Source organism: Prosopis cineraria, unplaced genomic scaffold, assembly GCF_029017545.1.
Source record: "Prosopis cineraria cultivar Desert tree isolate PC_DT_omini unplaced genomic scaffold, ASM2901754v1 PC2, whole genome shotgun sequence".
Taxonomy (NCBI): Eukaryota; Viridiplantae; Streptophyta; class Magnoliopsida; order Fabales; family Fabaceae; genus Prosopis; species Prosopis cineraria.
In genome coordinates, this window is record NW_026555333.1 from 704,308 (window position 1) to 717,056 (window position 12,749).

Here is a 12,749-nt window from a genome sequence, read left to right on the forward strand (position 1 = left end):
CTTTGAGAAACTTGATTATAAACTAGACCATATGGCCTATTGTCCTCAACCATAAGAGTGTCTTTCAAGGAAAGCACTAGATCAACCATCAAATCAAAACGAGAATGGGCTGATCCTCCAAGACATACTACTTATGCAACACTTAAAAGTGTGGTTAATGGAAATATTCATACAAAATTGGCCTACAAACACCCCGACCAATTTGTATGTGAGGGGCATTTTTTATACCTAAATTTTGTATTTGGAGGCTCGAGCTCAATTCAATTTAATGGGCTTTAAAATAATTAAAAAGAATATTTATAAAGCCTTAGCCACCAAGTCAAGACCATCTACACTCTGCCCATGATGAGTGACCACGATAGAGGAAATGCTTCTTAAATTTAAAGAAAGTGGCGATCATGAGATTTGGACACCAAGCCAAGATTATTTATAAATAGAGGAGCCTCCTCTGAACAAGGATCATCATTATCAGCATCAATAAACTACCAGTCAAATTTCTAAACTCCACGTCTGCTACTCTATTTTATTTTCTCTTTTATCTTGTAATTTTAGTCTTCATTTTTCTATTGTACGACTAACATAGCTCATCACCTCTTTCTTCAATTAATGTACTTCTGCTTCTGTGCATTTACATTAATTTTTTTTACTTCACATTCTCACATTCGGGTAAACTGTGGTAAGGGAGCTCGAATTATTCACATTTAATTAGAAATCAAATTCTTCCATCATTTTAAAATCCTGCATCTTTGGTATACCTCGTGACACTTTTTTTTGTGTTTGTCAAACAGTTATCAAAAAAATAAAAAATAGAATACTGCATTAAAATTAACATAGGGTTTTTAATATATATTTTGTCAATGAATGTTCAATTTTTAAAATTTTTTCATGTCTTTGACTAAGAAAACATATTTCCTTCAAATCAATCCTTTCATGAACAGAGGACCTGGTTATTTATTGTCAATTTTAGAATTCAAGATATCCAAGTGTTTTCTTATAAAAGATATACATTTAAGTGTTGTTTTTTGTTTTTTAGCATATTGAAGTATCATTTCCCCAAAAAAAGAGTGACTTTAAAAGTAAAGATAAATAAGCTGATTGAATGTCACATTTAGTTAAATAATTAATAACTTCGCTTTGCAGTTTACATGATGTCTTTGAGACAATAATAAATTGTTATGGCTTAGATCTGGATATTAAGGACCTGTTTGACAACCTGTTTTGGGAACAGTTTTTTATTCTCCAGAATAAAAAAACAAAAAAAATCTATTTGGCAACGTGTTTTTAAAATGTGTTTTAGAGAATAAAAAAAATAAAATATTATTTTAAAAAATAAAAAAATGAAAACAATTTTTAAGTGTTTTGGGATTATTGTTTTGAAAAATAAGAGAAATAAAAAAACATTTATTTTTATTTTTTTATTTTCAAAACATATTTTATAAAATATTAATTCTCAAAATAATAAAATAAAAATAATTACAGACAGTCCTTTGATTATCTAATTTGCTTTATCGGTTATAAAAACAAACATATACTAATTAAATTAATAATAATATTATTAATTATTACTAAGTAATACAAAACTGAAGATGGAATGGCACGAGGTTTTCGGTTCAACGGGCCCGCTGCACACCCCCTCACCCCCATCGGAGCAAAAAATTTACTCGGCTTGTTCCGAGTTTCGACAACTTTCGAGGCATCAAAGATATAGGCACTTAAGATTCACTAAAAAGTGAAAATCGATACAGCGTTGGTGGTTCCGTCGTCAGCTGATCTGCTCGCGTCTATCAAAATCAAGCCCTCTGCCAGAAGGAAAAGAGATTACAAAAATGATGGTCGACGGAATAGAAGACGAAGAGAAATGGCTAGCAGAGGGGATAGCGGGCATTCAACAGAATGCCTTTTACATGCATCGCGCCCTGGTATTCTTACTCGATGCAAACCCCTATCAATTCTTCACTTCATCCCTCTGATTTGCTTTAATGCTCTTCTCTTCTCTCAGGATGCCAACAATCTCAGGGAAGCCCTGAAATACTCGGCTCACATGCTATCGGAGCTTCGAACTTCTAAACTCTCCCCTCACAAATATTATGAACTATGTAAAATTCCCCTTGGCTTTCTAACTTATAATTGTGAACTCAATTCCTCGTGCAGTATTTATTTCGATGCTTTTGGTTTGATTCCTTAGATATGAGAGCCTTTGACGAGCTCAGGAGGCTGGAGGTGTTTTTTAAAGATGAGAGCAGACACGGCGTCTCAGTTGTTGATTTATACGAGCTGGTCCAACATGCTGGAAATATATTGCCTAGACTGTAACTAGCTTTACCTCCTCATCAACTCTGTCTGTTGTTCCCTTCTCTGAGTTTTTGGTCGATTAACCTTTTATGTTATTTTGACTTCACTTACACCATCTTCTCTTTGCTTGTTGCTTCATGGCGGAGTTTCTCATCTGAATTGAATAACTTAATTATGCTTTTCTGTTTCTTGTGAAATAAGCGGTTAAAATTTTCGATCTCTCTTTACTCCGATGTCTTCTCAGACTGCAAGTTCTTGTGCATGTTCAACCCTTATCCTTTCCTTTGCTTGCTGACTTGTCAGGTATCTACTATGCACTGTGGGATCTGTTTATATCAGATCTAAGGATGCTCCTGTCAGGGAAGTTCTTAAAGATCTAGTGGAAATGTGTCGTGCTGTTCAACATCCAATTCGTGGCCTGTTTTTGAGGAGTTACCTTTCTCAAGTCAGTAGGGACAAGTTACCGGACATTGGTTCTATAGATGAAGGGTAAGGGAATCACTTGTTTGGATTCCTTGCTGCTTCATTCTTAAAGTGCTGTCATTCATTTATACCATTTCTGTGCTCATATCAAAGTAAGTATTAATGTTAGTCACCAGGATAACAGTGTCCGCGGCTCCATGCTCACTGGCACGTGCAACTTTGCGAATGTCCCAACTCCCAAGCCTGTATATTTGTGCACACATAAATTTTTTAGTATTTCTGCATACAACCATGCTTGTGTTTTCAATCGTGACAATGCAACCTTATATTATTATGCTTGGGAGAACAAGTACCAAAAATGCACATATTGAAGGGGGATACTGTTTTCCTGCAGTGATGCTGACAGTGTGATGGACTCTGTTGACTTTGTTCTGCAGAACTTCACAGAAATGAATAAGCTCTGGGTGCGCTTGCAGTATCAGGTTCTTCGACCTTCAACTCTTATCTGCTTATCTTGGTTGATGCATAGCACCACGGTACTTGCATGCCATAAAAGTAAAACTGAATCACAAGAGGATGCTTTTTGGCCATGCAGGTGTTATGGTGCTTGTGAATCATGCATAATCTTTGGCGATCCTGAGCTGAGGCCTTCAATTGGGATTTCTGGTCTGCAGGGACCCAGTCAGATAAGGGAAAAGAGGGAAAAAGAAAGAAACGAACTCCGTGACCTTGTAAGAAATTATTATCTGGTGAAGTAATATGCTATACATATTGATGTTATATATTTAATTTTTCTTTTCTCAATCATTTTAGGTTGGAAAGAACCTCCACGTACTGAGTCAAATAGAGGGTGTGGACCTTGACATGTACAAAGATATTGTTCTTCCTAGGGTCTTAGAGCAGGTCTCATAATTATTTCCTTCTCATTGGAAGCATTGGTATCATAATATGCCTTCTGCTTATCTTAAAATTGGCTGGCACAGGTTGTTAACTGCAAGGATGAGCTTGCCCAATTTTATCTGATGGAATGCATAATTCAGGTGTTTCCTGATGAGTACCATTTGCAGACTCTCGAGACACTTTTAGGTGCTTGTCCCCAACTGCTGGTGGGTATGATGATCGACAAAGAGATATATGATTCTTAATATGCTTGAAGGTTAATTATAAATATATATAATATATATATAAGGAGAATCAAAATCACACTCTAAATACTTATCATTGTTGGCTTCAATTCTGTTATATCTATGCGGTTTCTCCCCCATCTTCAACACCATGTTTCGATCTCTTGCAGCTTGTCTACTGAGTACCGTCTTTACTTCAAGTATGTCTTATTAAACGATTTCAATTAAAGATCTTAATAATATTTTGATCATGACTTTGCCTATGATGGTTAAATAGCATCTGAAGCATGGTGACTTGTCAATAGTTACTTAAAGATATGATTTCATGAATATAGGCAATTGAGCCTGGTAATTACTAACATCCTAAGTTGGATCTGATCACTCCTTGTATTATTTGGCTTTGAATTTGAATATACAATTATAAATATCAACTTGATTAATTTATAAACATGTCTTTCCTTGCATATTTCACCCCCATTTGCCTATGTCAATAATCTGGATTACCTCAGGATGAAAAAGAATCATTCATGGGCCTTCAAAATCTATTTAAAGCAATCCTCTTACAAGAGAAGAATGAAACAGTGCAAAAAGCTATTCATAAATAAAATCTGCAATCATTTTATCAATTATCAAGGAGTTGAAAACCAATTATCTTCCTTATTTGACTGGCATCATTTTGTAATTAATATGCAGCCAACAGTAGACATCAAGGCAATATTATCTCAATTAATGGAGAGATTGTCAAGTTATGCAGCGTCAAGCACTGATGTAAGTCAAATGCACTTCTCATTATGAATGAATCTTCCATGTAATGATAATATTTTATCTATATCAGGTTTTGCCAGAATTTCTGCAAGTGGAAGCATTTGCCAAATTAAGCAGTGCAATAGGCAGGGTAAGGTGGCTTTTTCCTTAGGTTGCAATTTTTACATAAGGTTGTTCTAAATTCAATAATATGAAGGAAACATCCTTTTAAAAGGAACCTGTTGATTCGTTTTGTTGTCCTTCCAGACATTTTTATCAATGTTTTGAAAAAACAATTCACTGATTCTTTAGCATGGGTTTTTGTGGGTATACTAATGCTGTCACTGGTGATTGTCATGATTCTTTCTTCTATAACTCACTCAAGACTATTTAACCCTCCTGGTTCTAGGTTTTGGTGCTTACATTATTGTTAGTTTGAGCAAAACATCTTTGTAACTTGTTTAAAAAAAGCCAAACCAAAGGTGTAATATCACCTACTATTTACCATACCTAATCATGACTACCACACCCCTACCATGGTAATGAGAGGTTAACCTTTCCTGATTACCTTACCATGGTAGAGAGGACTTAACTGCAATTATAAAATAATTAACCATCATAAAAAGGGAAAAGACTTAGTTTAAAAGTCTGCTATAGTTAGTAAGATTTAACTAATATAAATATAATTCATAGATAACCCCTACCATGGTATAATAGCTTAAAACTAAATAATTTAATTCTATCATAGTAGAAAAGAACAAAATCAATCATTTATAAACTGCTATGGTAGAAGAGTTTAAAATTAAAATCAATAGCACAAAACCTTTGATAAAATTGGGATCCCAAGTTTAATATTCTAATTAGGAATTGAAACCAATGTGAAGACAGGTTAAAAAGTCAATTTTCAAAAATCTGAAACATTTGTGGTGAAATGCAAGTGTGTTGCAGTGCATTCATATCCGTATCGTGTGCTGCGCCAAAAGTGCCATCCGCTGTGGCACATTGCACAAAATTCATAATAGCAATTTGTTGTCATGGTAGATCTAGGGGTCGAAATTCTGGCAAGTCCCAAATCTTTGTTTGGCATCTGATTGGGGTGAGTTAGGTGTATATAGAAAGCTTATTCAATAAATTAGTTAATGGTACTAGTTTTATTTTCAAATGACATTATATCACAAAGTTGGACACCTAGAACCAAAACAACTTTTTTTCACACTTTTCACCTCCGAAGGTGTTCAAATTGCATGACCTAGTGCCAAAAGCCTACGACCACTCCTAGACTATATTCAATAGACTTAGGTCAACTTGTACAATGCACCACAATTTACAAAATCATTGCCTAACAAAATTTGACCTTTAAACCCTATCTTCCACAAAATCAAGAAGGGGGGCTTTCTATATCATTTCCATAAAACGTCAACATAATTCAATCAAATGACCACATGCACACTTGTACTAGCATTTTGGCCTAATTAAGATTTACAATTTCATGACACATTAACCCAGGGCCACAATACAAACAAAAATCACAGTTTACGTAGCAATAGTGTAAGTATGACAAAATATCTGTCCTAATTGGCAATATGATTCAAAATTACACATAATATCTAAAAAAATAAGGCAGTATAGTAAGGATTTTCAATCATTTACCTTAGATGCTTCTTCTCTGGCCTGATCGGGATTAGTTCCTATAATATGTCAAGAGAGAGGGGTGAGTGAATTACTCAATAATCAAGGCACACTAAATCATGACATGCAAACCAATCAATCATAGGCATGCAAAGCGGCCAATTTAAAACCAAATGAACAAATATCGATAAAATACACGATCATTAACCTCATATCCTCTTGATATTTCCAATTAAATCCGTGGGCTATTATACCAAATAGGGTTATATTCATGTAAATGGACTAATTCTAGCTTATCAATTGTGAGGGGTTGTCCGGCCAAAGACGTTACACTCACTCTTGGATTACAAATTCCCCTATCTTGAATCCTTAAGGTGTCAAGAGTCCTACCTCACACCCAATCTAGGGTGATATTAAGGGTTTAGGGATTTGGATAACCTACCCCACACCCCAATTTAGGGTGATATTAAGGAATACCGTGGCAACCCATGGTGTTGGTATTATCAATGTGGACTTGATATGCTAATCTCCCTTAAGGTGAACTTGCACCTATCACTATGATGATGTCACAGAATCATGCTTATCAACATATGACATATCCCTTCTCTTTAAAATCAAAATTATCATCACATTTTTCTCAATCTCATAGAAATCAAATTCATCATTTCAATAAATATTTATCATTTTCATCATCACTCTTCTTTCTCATGTTCACGAGGGGCCACACTTGTATATTATTTTCAAAATGTAAAACGTACAATTCTCTAGCCAAATATACAATTTTCAAGTTCATAAAAACCTATAATTAATCGAACAAGCACAAACGAGAAATAGGTCCTCCAATTATCTCAAACCTTTGGGTTACCGAAGATTATCCCTCAAGCAACTTGCTTCCTTGAGCTTAGATTTGAGTTCTAATAGTGCACATGATTGTCTACATAATAAAAACATTCAATATCAACATCCAGCTCAATATCACAATTTTCCAACTATTTGTAGTCAACATAACCAACCCAAAAATCCAATTCTTCATATACCTCGCACCTAAGGTGTATAAAACTATCTATTAGCTCCATCTAACATCATTTAATTCGCATTAGCTAAATCATCACCGTTTAAAACCTTTAACAAACCAAAATCATCACTTTTCTACTTAGGGTTCGCTTAAAATTGAGCACCCACTTTTATAATCTCAAATAAACCTTAACTTAGGTTTAGAAACTTAACTCTCATTAGTCCTATTAGGCCAATAGGTTTGACCAAAACATCCCCCTTTCAGAAATCATCATCATCCCATTCAAAAACCTAACTCAAATGTGCATAGAAATGGAGAGGAGGGAGTATACCAAGGTAAAATCAAGCTCAAAACACCCCCAAGTGTCATGGAAGTGAAGCACTAGCAGAGCAAATACTGAGCTCTCCATTTTCCTCCTTTCTTTCCATTTTCGAGCTCCCAAAACACATTTGATTTATGCTGATTTTACACCATCCGTCGTGGCAGACAACACGGCAAGCCCTTTTCATGGGGGTTGCTCCTCTATTAGGCTTGAGTGACCCAATTCACATCTTAACCCCAAACCAAGACTGTCTAAGAACCTAATAGGCCCGTTAGCCATCCAAGGAGGTAATTATCTTAATTAATTTACTAATTTACTAATTTACCCTTCTTATCTTAAATAAGGATTTAAAAAATTTGAGATGTTACAAAATGTCGAAGTCACTTGAGTCATCGAGACTTGATTTTATTACTCCACTCCCCAAGAAGTGAAGAGATAGGGAGGACTCCACTTCTTTGTGTCTGCTGATTATACTTATTATTTGAAACTGTAATTATAGACCATAACCTGCACCTGACTGCAGGTTATAGAAGCACAGGTCGACATGCCCATTGTGGGAGCAATCGCTTTGCAAGTCTCTCTTCTTACGTTTACTCTCCATGTTCATCCAGATCGGCTTGATTATGTGGATCAAGTGCTGGTGTGTTTCTTCTCAAACTTCAATTTCTTGAAATTCTGCTTTCATAAGGCACCGTTCTGATAGAATTAGCATTTTTCAGTAGCTGTGGCTTGACAGTTTTTTTTTTTCCCTGCAGGGAGCCTGTGTCAAGAAGCTTTCTGGAAAGCCAAAACTTGATGACAGCAGAGCAACAAAACAAGTTGTTGCACTTTTAAGTGCTCCATTGGATAAATACAATGATATTGTGACAGCCCTGACACTCTCTAATTATCCCCGTGTAATGGATCATCTTGATGATGAAACAAATAAAGTTATGGCGATGGTTATTATCCAAAGCATAATGAGGAATAACACTTGCATCTCTACAGCCGACAAGGTAAGCTAATGTGCTATTGGTTTCGCATGATGACTTTACCTTTATTCAAGCATAAATTTTGTGCTTTTGCAGGTTGAGGTGTTGTTTGAATTAATAAAAGGGCTTATCAAGGATTTGGATGGAACAGCCTTGGATGAGGTAGATCTGAACTCCATAATCTTTCAGCTGTTATTTGAAAATTATCTCTTTTTTATGGCTCAGTTTGTTGCATATTTCAATGATTTTTTTATTACGTTCCATTTCATTCAATCCTAGTTTAAATTCTCATTCAACCCATGAATAGTTTGATGAAGAAGATTTCAATGAAGAACAAAATTCTGTTGCCCGCCTCATACACATGCTTCATAATGATGATCCTGAGGAAATGGTAAAGGTATGCATTACCATGCTCAGAATCAATTGTGTTAAACTTGTATTTCTCTTGAATGTTTTTGAGATAAACAATGCTGTAATAGAATTGTGTAAATTGCAATGTTAAAGTGCTTATATTTAAGACATTTGCCCATTTTATTTCTAATTAAGTGACATTTTTCCATTTAACAATTGATCCTTAAGCTGGATTCTGATTGGTTTTGTATTTGGTGTTTTTATATTGTATTCCACTTCATGTAACTCTTTGATTTTCTGGCCTTCAGATTATATTTACTGTGAAGAAACATATTATGAATGGAGGACCAAAGCGCTTACCTTTCACAGTTCCTTCCCTTGTATTTTCTGCACTTAGGGTATCTTTCTTCCTTGACTGAACACCTGTTTTTTATCTGTTAAAAACATCTTAGCAAGGTGTCTCTTTTTTAAGTTGAATGCGTAATTCTGCAAAAATGCATTTACTTGATCCTGTTTGTCCTTGATTCAACCCCTTAAAGTGGCCTGTGAAGTGAATTTGTATTGCGACAATTCTGAGGCAACTCTGACGCTTTAAAGGTTGGCCTTTCTATTGAAAGTTCCGTGTTATTTGAATATTACAATTCTGGTCCATTTCTAACAAGATATCCTGAAGGCAAGAAGGCATGAGAATTTGTACTTCTGATGCCAACTCCTGATTTGTATTTAAATTACTTGCTAGCAATGCTTTAAAAATGCATCTGCCCCCTTCTAAATTTTCTCTTGCACTGGGAATTGATCTACCTGTAATATAATGGTGGGTTTTGCTTCGCAATAATGTTATCTGTGATGGAACTATTTCTTATTCATTTTTCTTTTCCTCTTGCTGTTCTGATTTATGATTTTGTTGCAGCTGGTTAGGCAACTACGAGGGCTGGATGGAGATGTTGTGGGAGAAGAGATTCCTACGACACCCAAAAAAATATTTCAACTCTTAAATGAGGTAATTTTTAATGTTTTAGTCTCTAGAAGAATATAAAACCTTTTTATACACCAAACGCACAACATTTAAGCGTTGCTCAGTGTTGAATGATAAGTCACTTTTGATATGTATATAAAAACAAAAGGAACTATACATTTCTATTAAATTATTTGATGTAAAAGCATCAATTTTTTGTTTCAGACCATTGAAGTTCTTTCTTCTGTCCCATCTCCAGAGCTGGCGCTTAGGCTGTATCTTCAATGTGCTGAGGTATACCTTTCAAAAAGTAATGGGAAATAAATTTTGTTATGTTTCTCCCCATATTATTCTCACTCTTAGAAGACTCAGAGAGGGAAGCAAGAGATTAGGGACTCATTCGGCACTGAATATAGGCATGGGTTATATGTTTCCGAATAGTGAAATAATTTCTAAGGACTTGACTAATAATCACATACCTATTACTTATAATGCTGTTGTTATATGTTAACTATGAATCAAAGGGAAACTAACAATTAGGGACCTCATAAGAACATTAATAACAAATACAGATTCTAAATTATTGAAATTTCAATAGCAGATTGTGGTCTTTACTTGCAATAAATTATATTTTGCTAATTGGCTTTATATTCCCAATGAATTTATGTAAATTTCCAACTAATACTATAAAGATTCCCAAGTATCTTTTGTTGATTTCCCAATCGATAGCAAAAAATCACAAATGATTAGCTTGTGATTTACAACTAAGTCATGAATTCTCAACTGGTGTTACAAATAATCCAAATGTATTTTGCAAATTTTCTAAGCAATTTATCTATATATTGATAGCAAAAAAGTCACAAGTATTTGCTATTTACAACTGACTCTTGTAAATGTCCAACTAACATTTCAAATAATCCCAAGTGTATTTTTTTTGAATTTTCAAGTGGTTTATTTGTATATTGATAGCTAAAAATAAGATCCACAGCTCACTTTTGTAAATTTCTAACATATGTTACGAATAAACTTAAGTGTGTTTTGTTGATTTCCCAACAGATGATTCACATTTTTTTAATTACAAGTAAGGATCATGGTTTATTATTAGGATTTCAATAATTTAGGATTTGTAATTATTATTATTGCAATTATGGGGTCTCTAATTGTCATTTTCCCTTAATCAAAAGTCACTATGCCTCCTATCTTTGAATTAATGACCCACTGAAAACGAAGCAACTACTTCAGTAACTGATTTATTCTGGCTTTTTTTTTTGGCGATAATCAGGCTGCTAGTGATTGTGACCTTGAGCCTGTTGCTTATGAATTTTTCACCCAGGCATTTGTATTATATGAGGAAGAAATTGCGGTAATCATTATCAAAGCTGTCCATTTTAAGATTTCCTCAACGTGACTGTTGAAAAAGTAGTTATATTTAATTTGTTTTGCTATGCTTTTAGGACTCCAAAGCTCAGGTAACTGCAATTCATCTAATCATTGGGATGCTTCAGAGGATGAATGTCTTTGGTGTTGAGAACAGGGATACTTTGACACACAAGGCTACCGGGGTAAGCATCTGATGCTTAACATATCTGATGAACGTCTTGGCATCTCTTATTGAGCACAATGGGGTCATGGCAATACCTGAATTGATAATCTTGCTTTCCACAGTATTCTGCAAAACTCTTGAAGAAGCCTGATCAGTGCCGGGCTGTCTATGCATGCTCACATCTCTTTTGGGTTGATGATCAAGATGGTCTTAAAGATGGAGAACGGTAAGCTGATGAAATTTTGTTTTATGAATTGATGCCTGGAGAAATGGCGAGGTTACTTAATTTTTTAAAATTCATGTGTTAAACATTGCTTTATTTTGTCCTTCTTTTGTTAATAACTTTATTGTGTGATGAAGAGTGTCCAAATGCTTTTTTTTTTTTTTTTTTGTGTAACTTTCATTTTGGCGTTTGCTTGTCAAGGGTATTGCTTTGCCTTAAGCGCGCCTTGAGGATTGCAAATGCTGCTCAGCAAATGGCCAATGTGACAAGGGGCACCAGTGGTCCAGTAACTTTATTTGTTGAGATACTGAACAAGTCAGTCACGTCAAACTACTTCTGGTGTTTTTAAATATTTTCGGTAATGAATTTTAAAATTGCGGTTGAATTGCTCCAGGTACTTGTACTATTTTGAGAAAGAAAACCCACAGATCACAAATTCTGCGATTCAGGGGCTGATAGAATTAATCGCCACTGAGATTCAGAATCCAGCTTCGGATGTTTTCTTTGCCAGCACATTGCGGTACATACAATTCCAGAAGCAGAAGGGTGGGCTACTGGCCCAGAAATATGATTCTATCAAGGTTTGATTCCCGTTGTGTAGATGTGGCCTCTACAAGTTGATAACATAGGAATTTCTCTCCCAGACCTAAACGTCATGAAGCCAGTCACGCCTCACCACACACACCCCCCCCCAACAAAAAAAAAAAAAAATCCATGCATTGTATTCTTTGCACTTTTTACCGAATGTTAAAAGAGGCTCAAGCTTGATAGTTTAATGTCCATATGTCCGTAAATTCATTATGTACAATGGCCGTTGCCAGATGAATTTTGTAGGACACGGATACAAGTTTAATGTTTCTTCGAATGTGTCCTTCACTGATTGACCATTTCTCATCGTGTCAGTCTCTTCAAATTTTAGCGCCTTTTCATATGGATTTCCATGCCAACGCCCCAATCACACGACTGGTCAACTTATAACTGTGACATGGCCATCATCACACCCAGCCTCTTGCATTGCATGCAATTGGTATATAACGGGACAGCACGTCTTAAAATGTGTTAGAGAAACTAAACTTGGAGAAATCTATAAATATCACGGGTTGTATATAAGAGTACAAGTTAAAGACATCTTTAAAAAGTAATTGGATTTAATAATA

The 12,749-nt window shown here is 35.1% G+C and overlaps 1 protein-coding gene across 2 annotated transcripts; it reads left to right on the forward strand.

The window, feature by feature from the left end:
- Positions 1 to 1,618: 1,618 nt before the first annotated feature.
- Positions 1,619 to 12,479, forward strand: LOC129302502 (vacuolar protein sorting-associated protein 35B-like). 2 transcript variants are annotated; one of them, XM_054941442.1, is made up of 22 exons: positions 1,619 to 1,919; positions 2,000 to 2,096; positions 2,186 to 2,309; positions 2,596 to 2,781; positions 3,110 to 3,197; positions 3,390 to 3,446; positions 3,529 to 3,618; positions 3,699 to 3,821; positions 4,533 to 4,607; positions 4,675 to 4,734; positions 8,073 to 8,189; positions 8,305 to 8,544; positions 8,617 to 8,682; positions 8,828 to 8,917; positions 9,180 to 9,269; positions 9,782 to 9,871; positions 10,052 to 10,120; positions 11,109 to 11,189; positions 11,281 to 11,388; positions 11,492 to 11,595; positions 11,794 to 11,907; positions 11,987 to 12,479. In XM_054941442.1, exons 1-22 carry the CDS (start codon positions 1,827 to 1,829, stop codon positions 12,177 to 12,179), a joined length of 2,355 nt encoding a protein of 784 aa, XP_054797417.1. In that variant the 5' UTR covers positions 1,619 to 1,826; the 3' UTR covers positions 12,180 to 12,479. The 2 variants fall into 2 exon arrangements, with proteins under 2 accessions (XP_054797417.1, XP_054797418.1); XM_054941443.1 differs by lacking the exon at positions 11,794 to 11,907.
- The last annotated feature ends 270 nt before the right edge of the window (positions 12,480 to 12,749 follow it).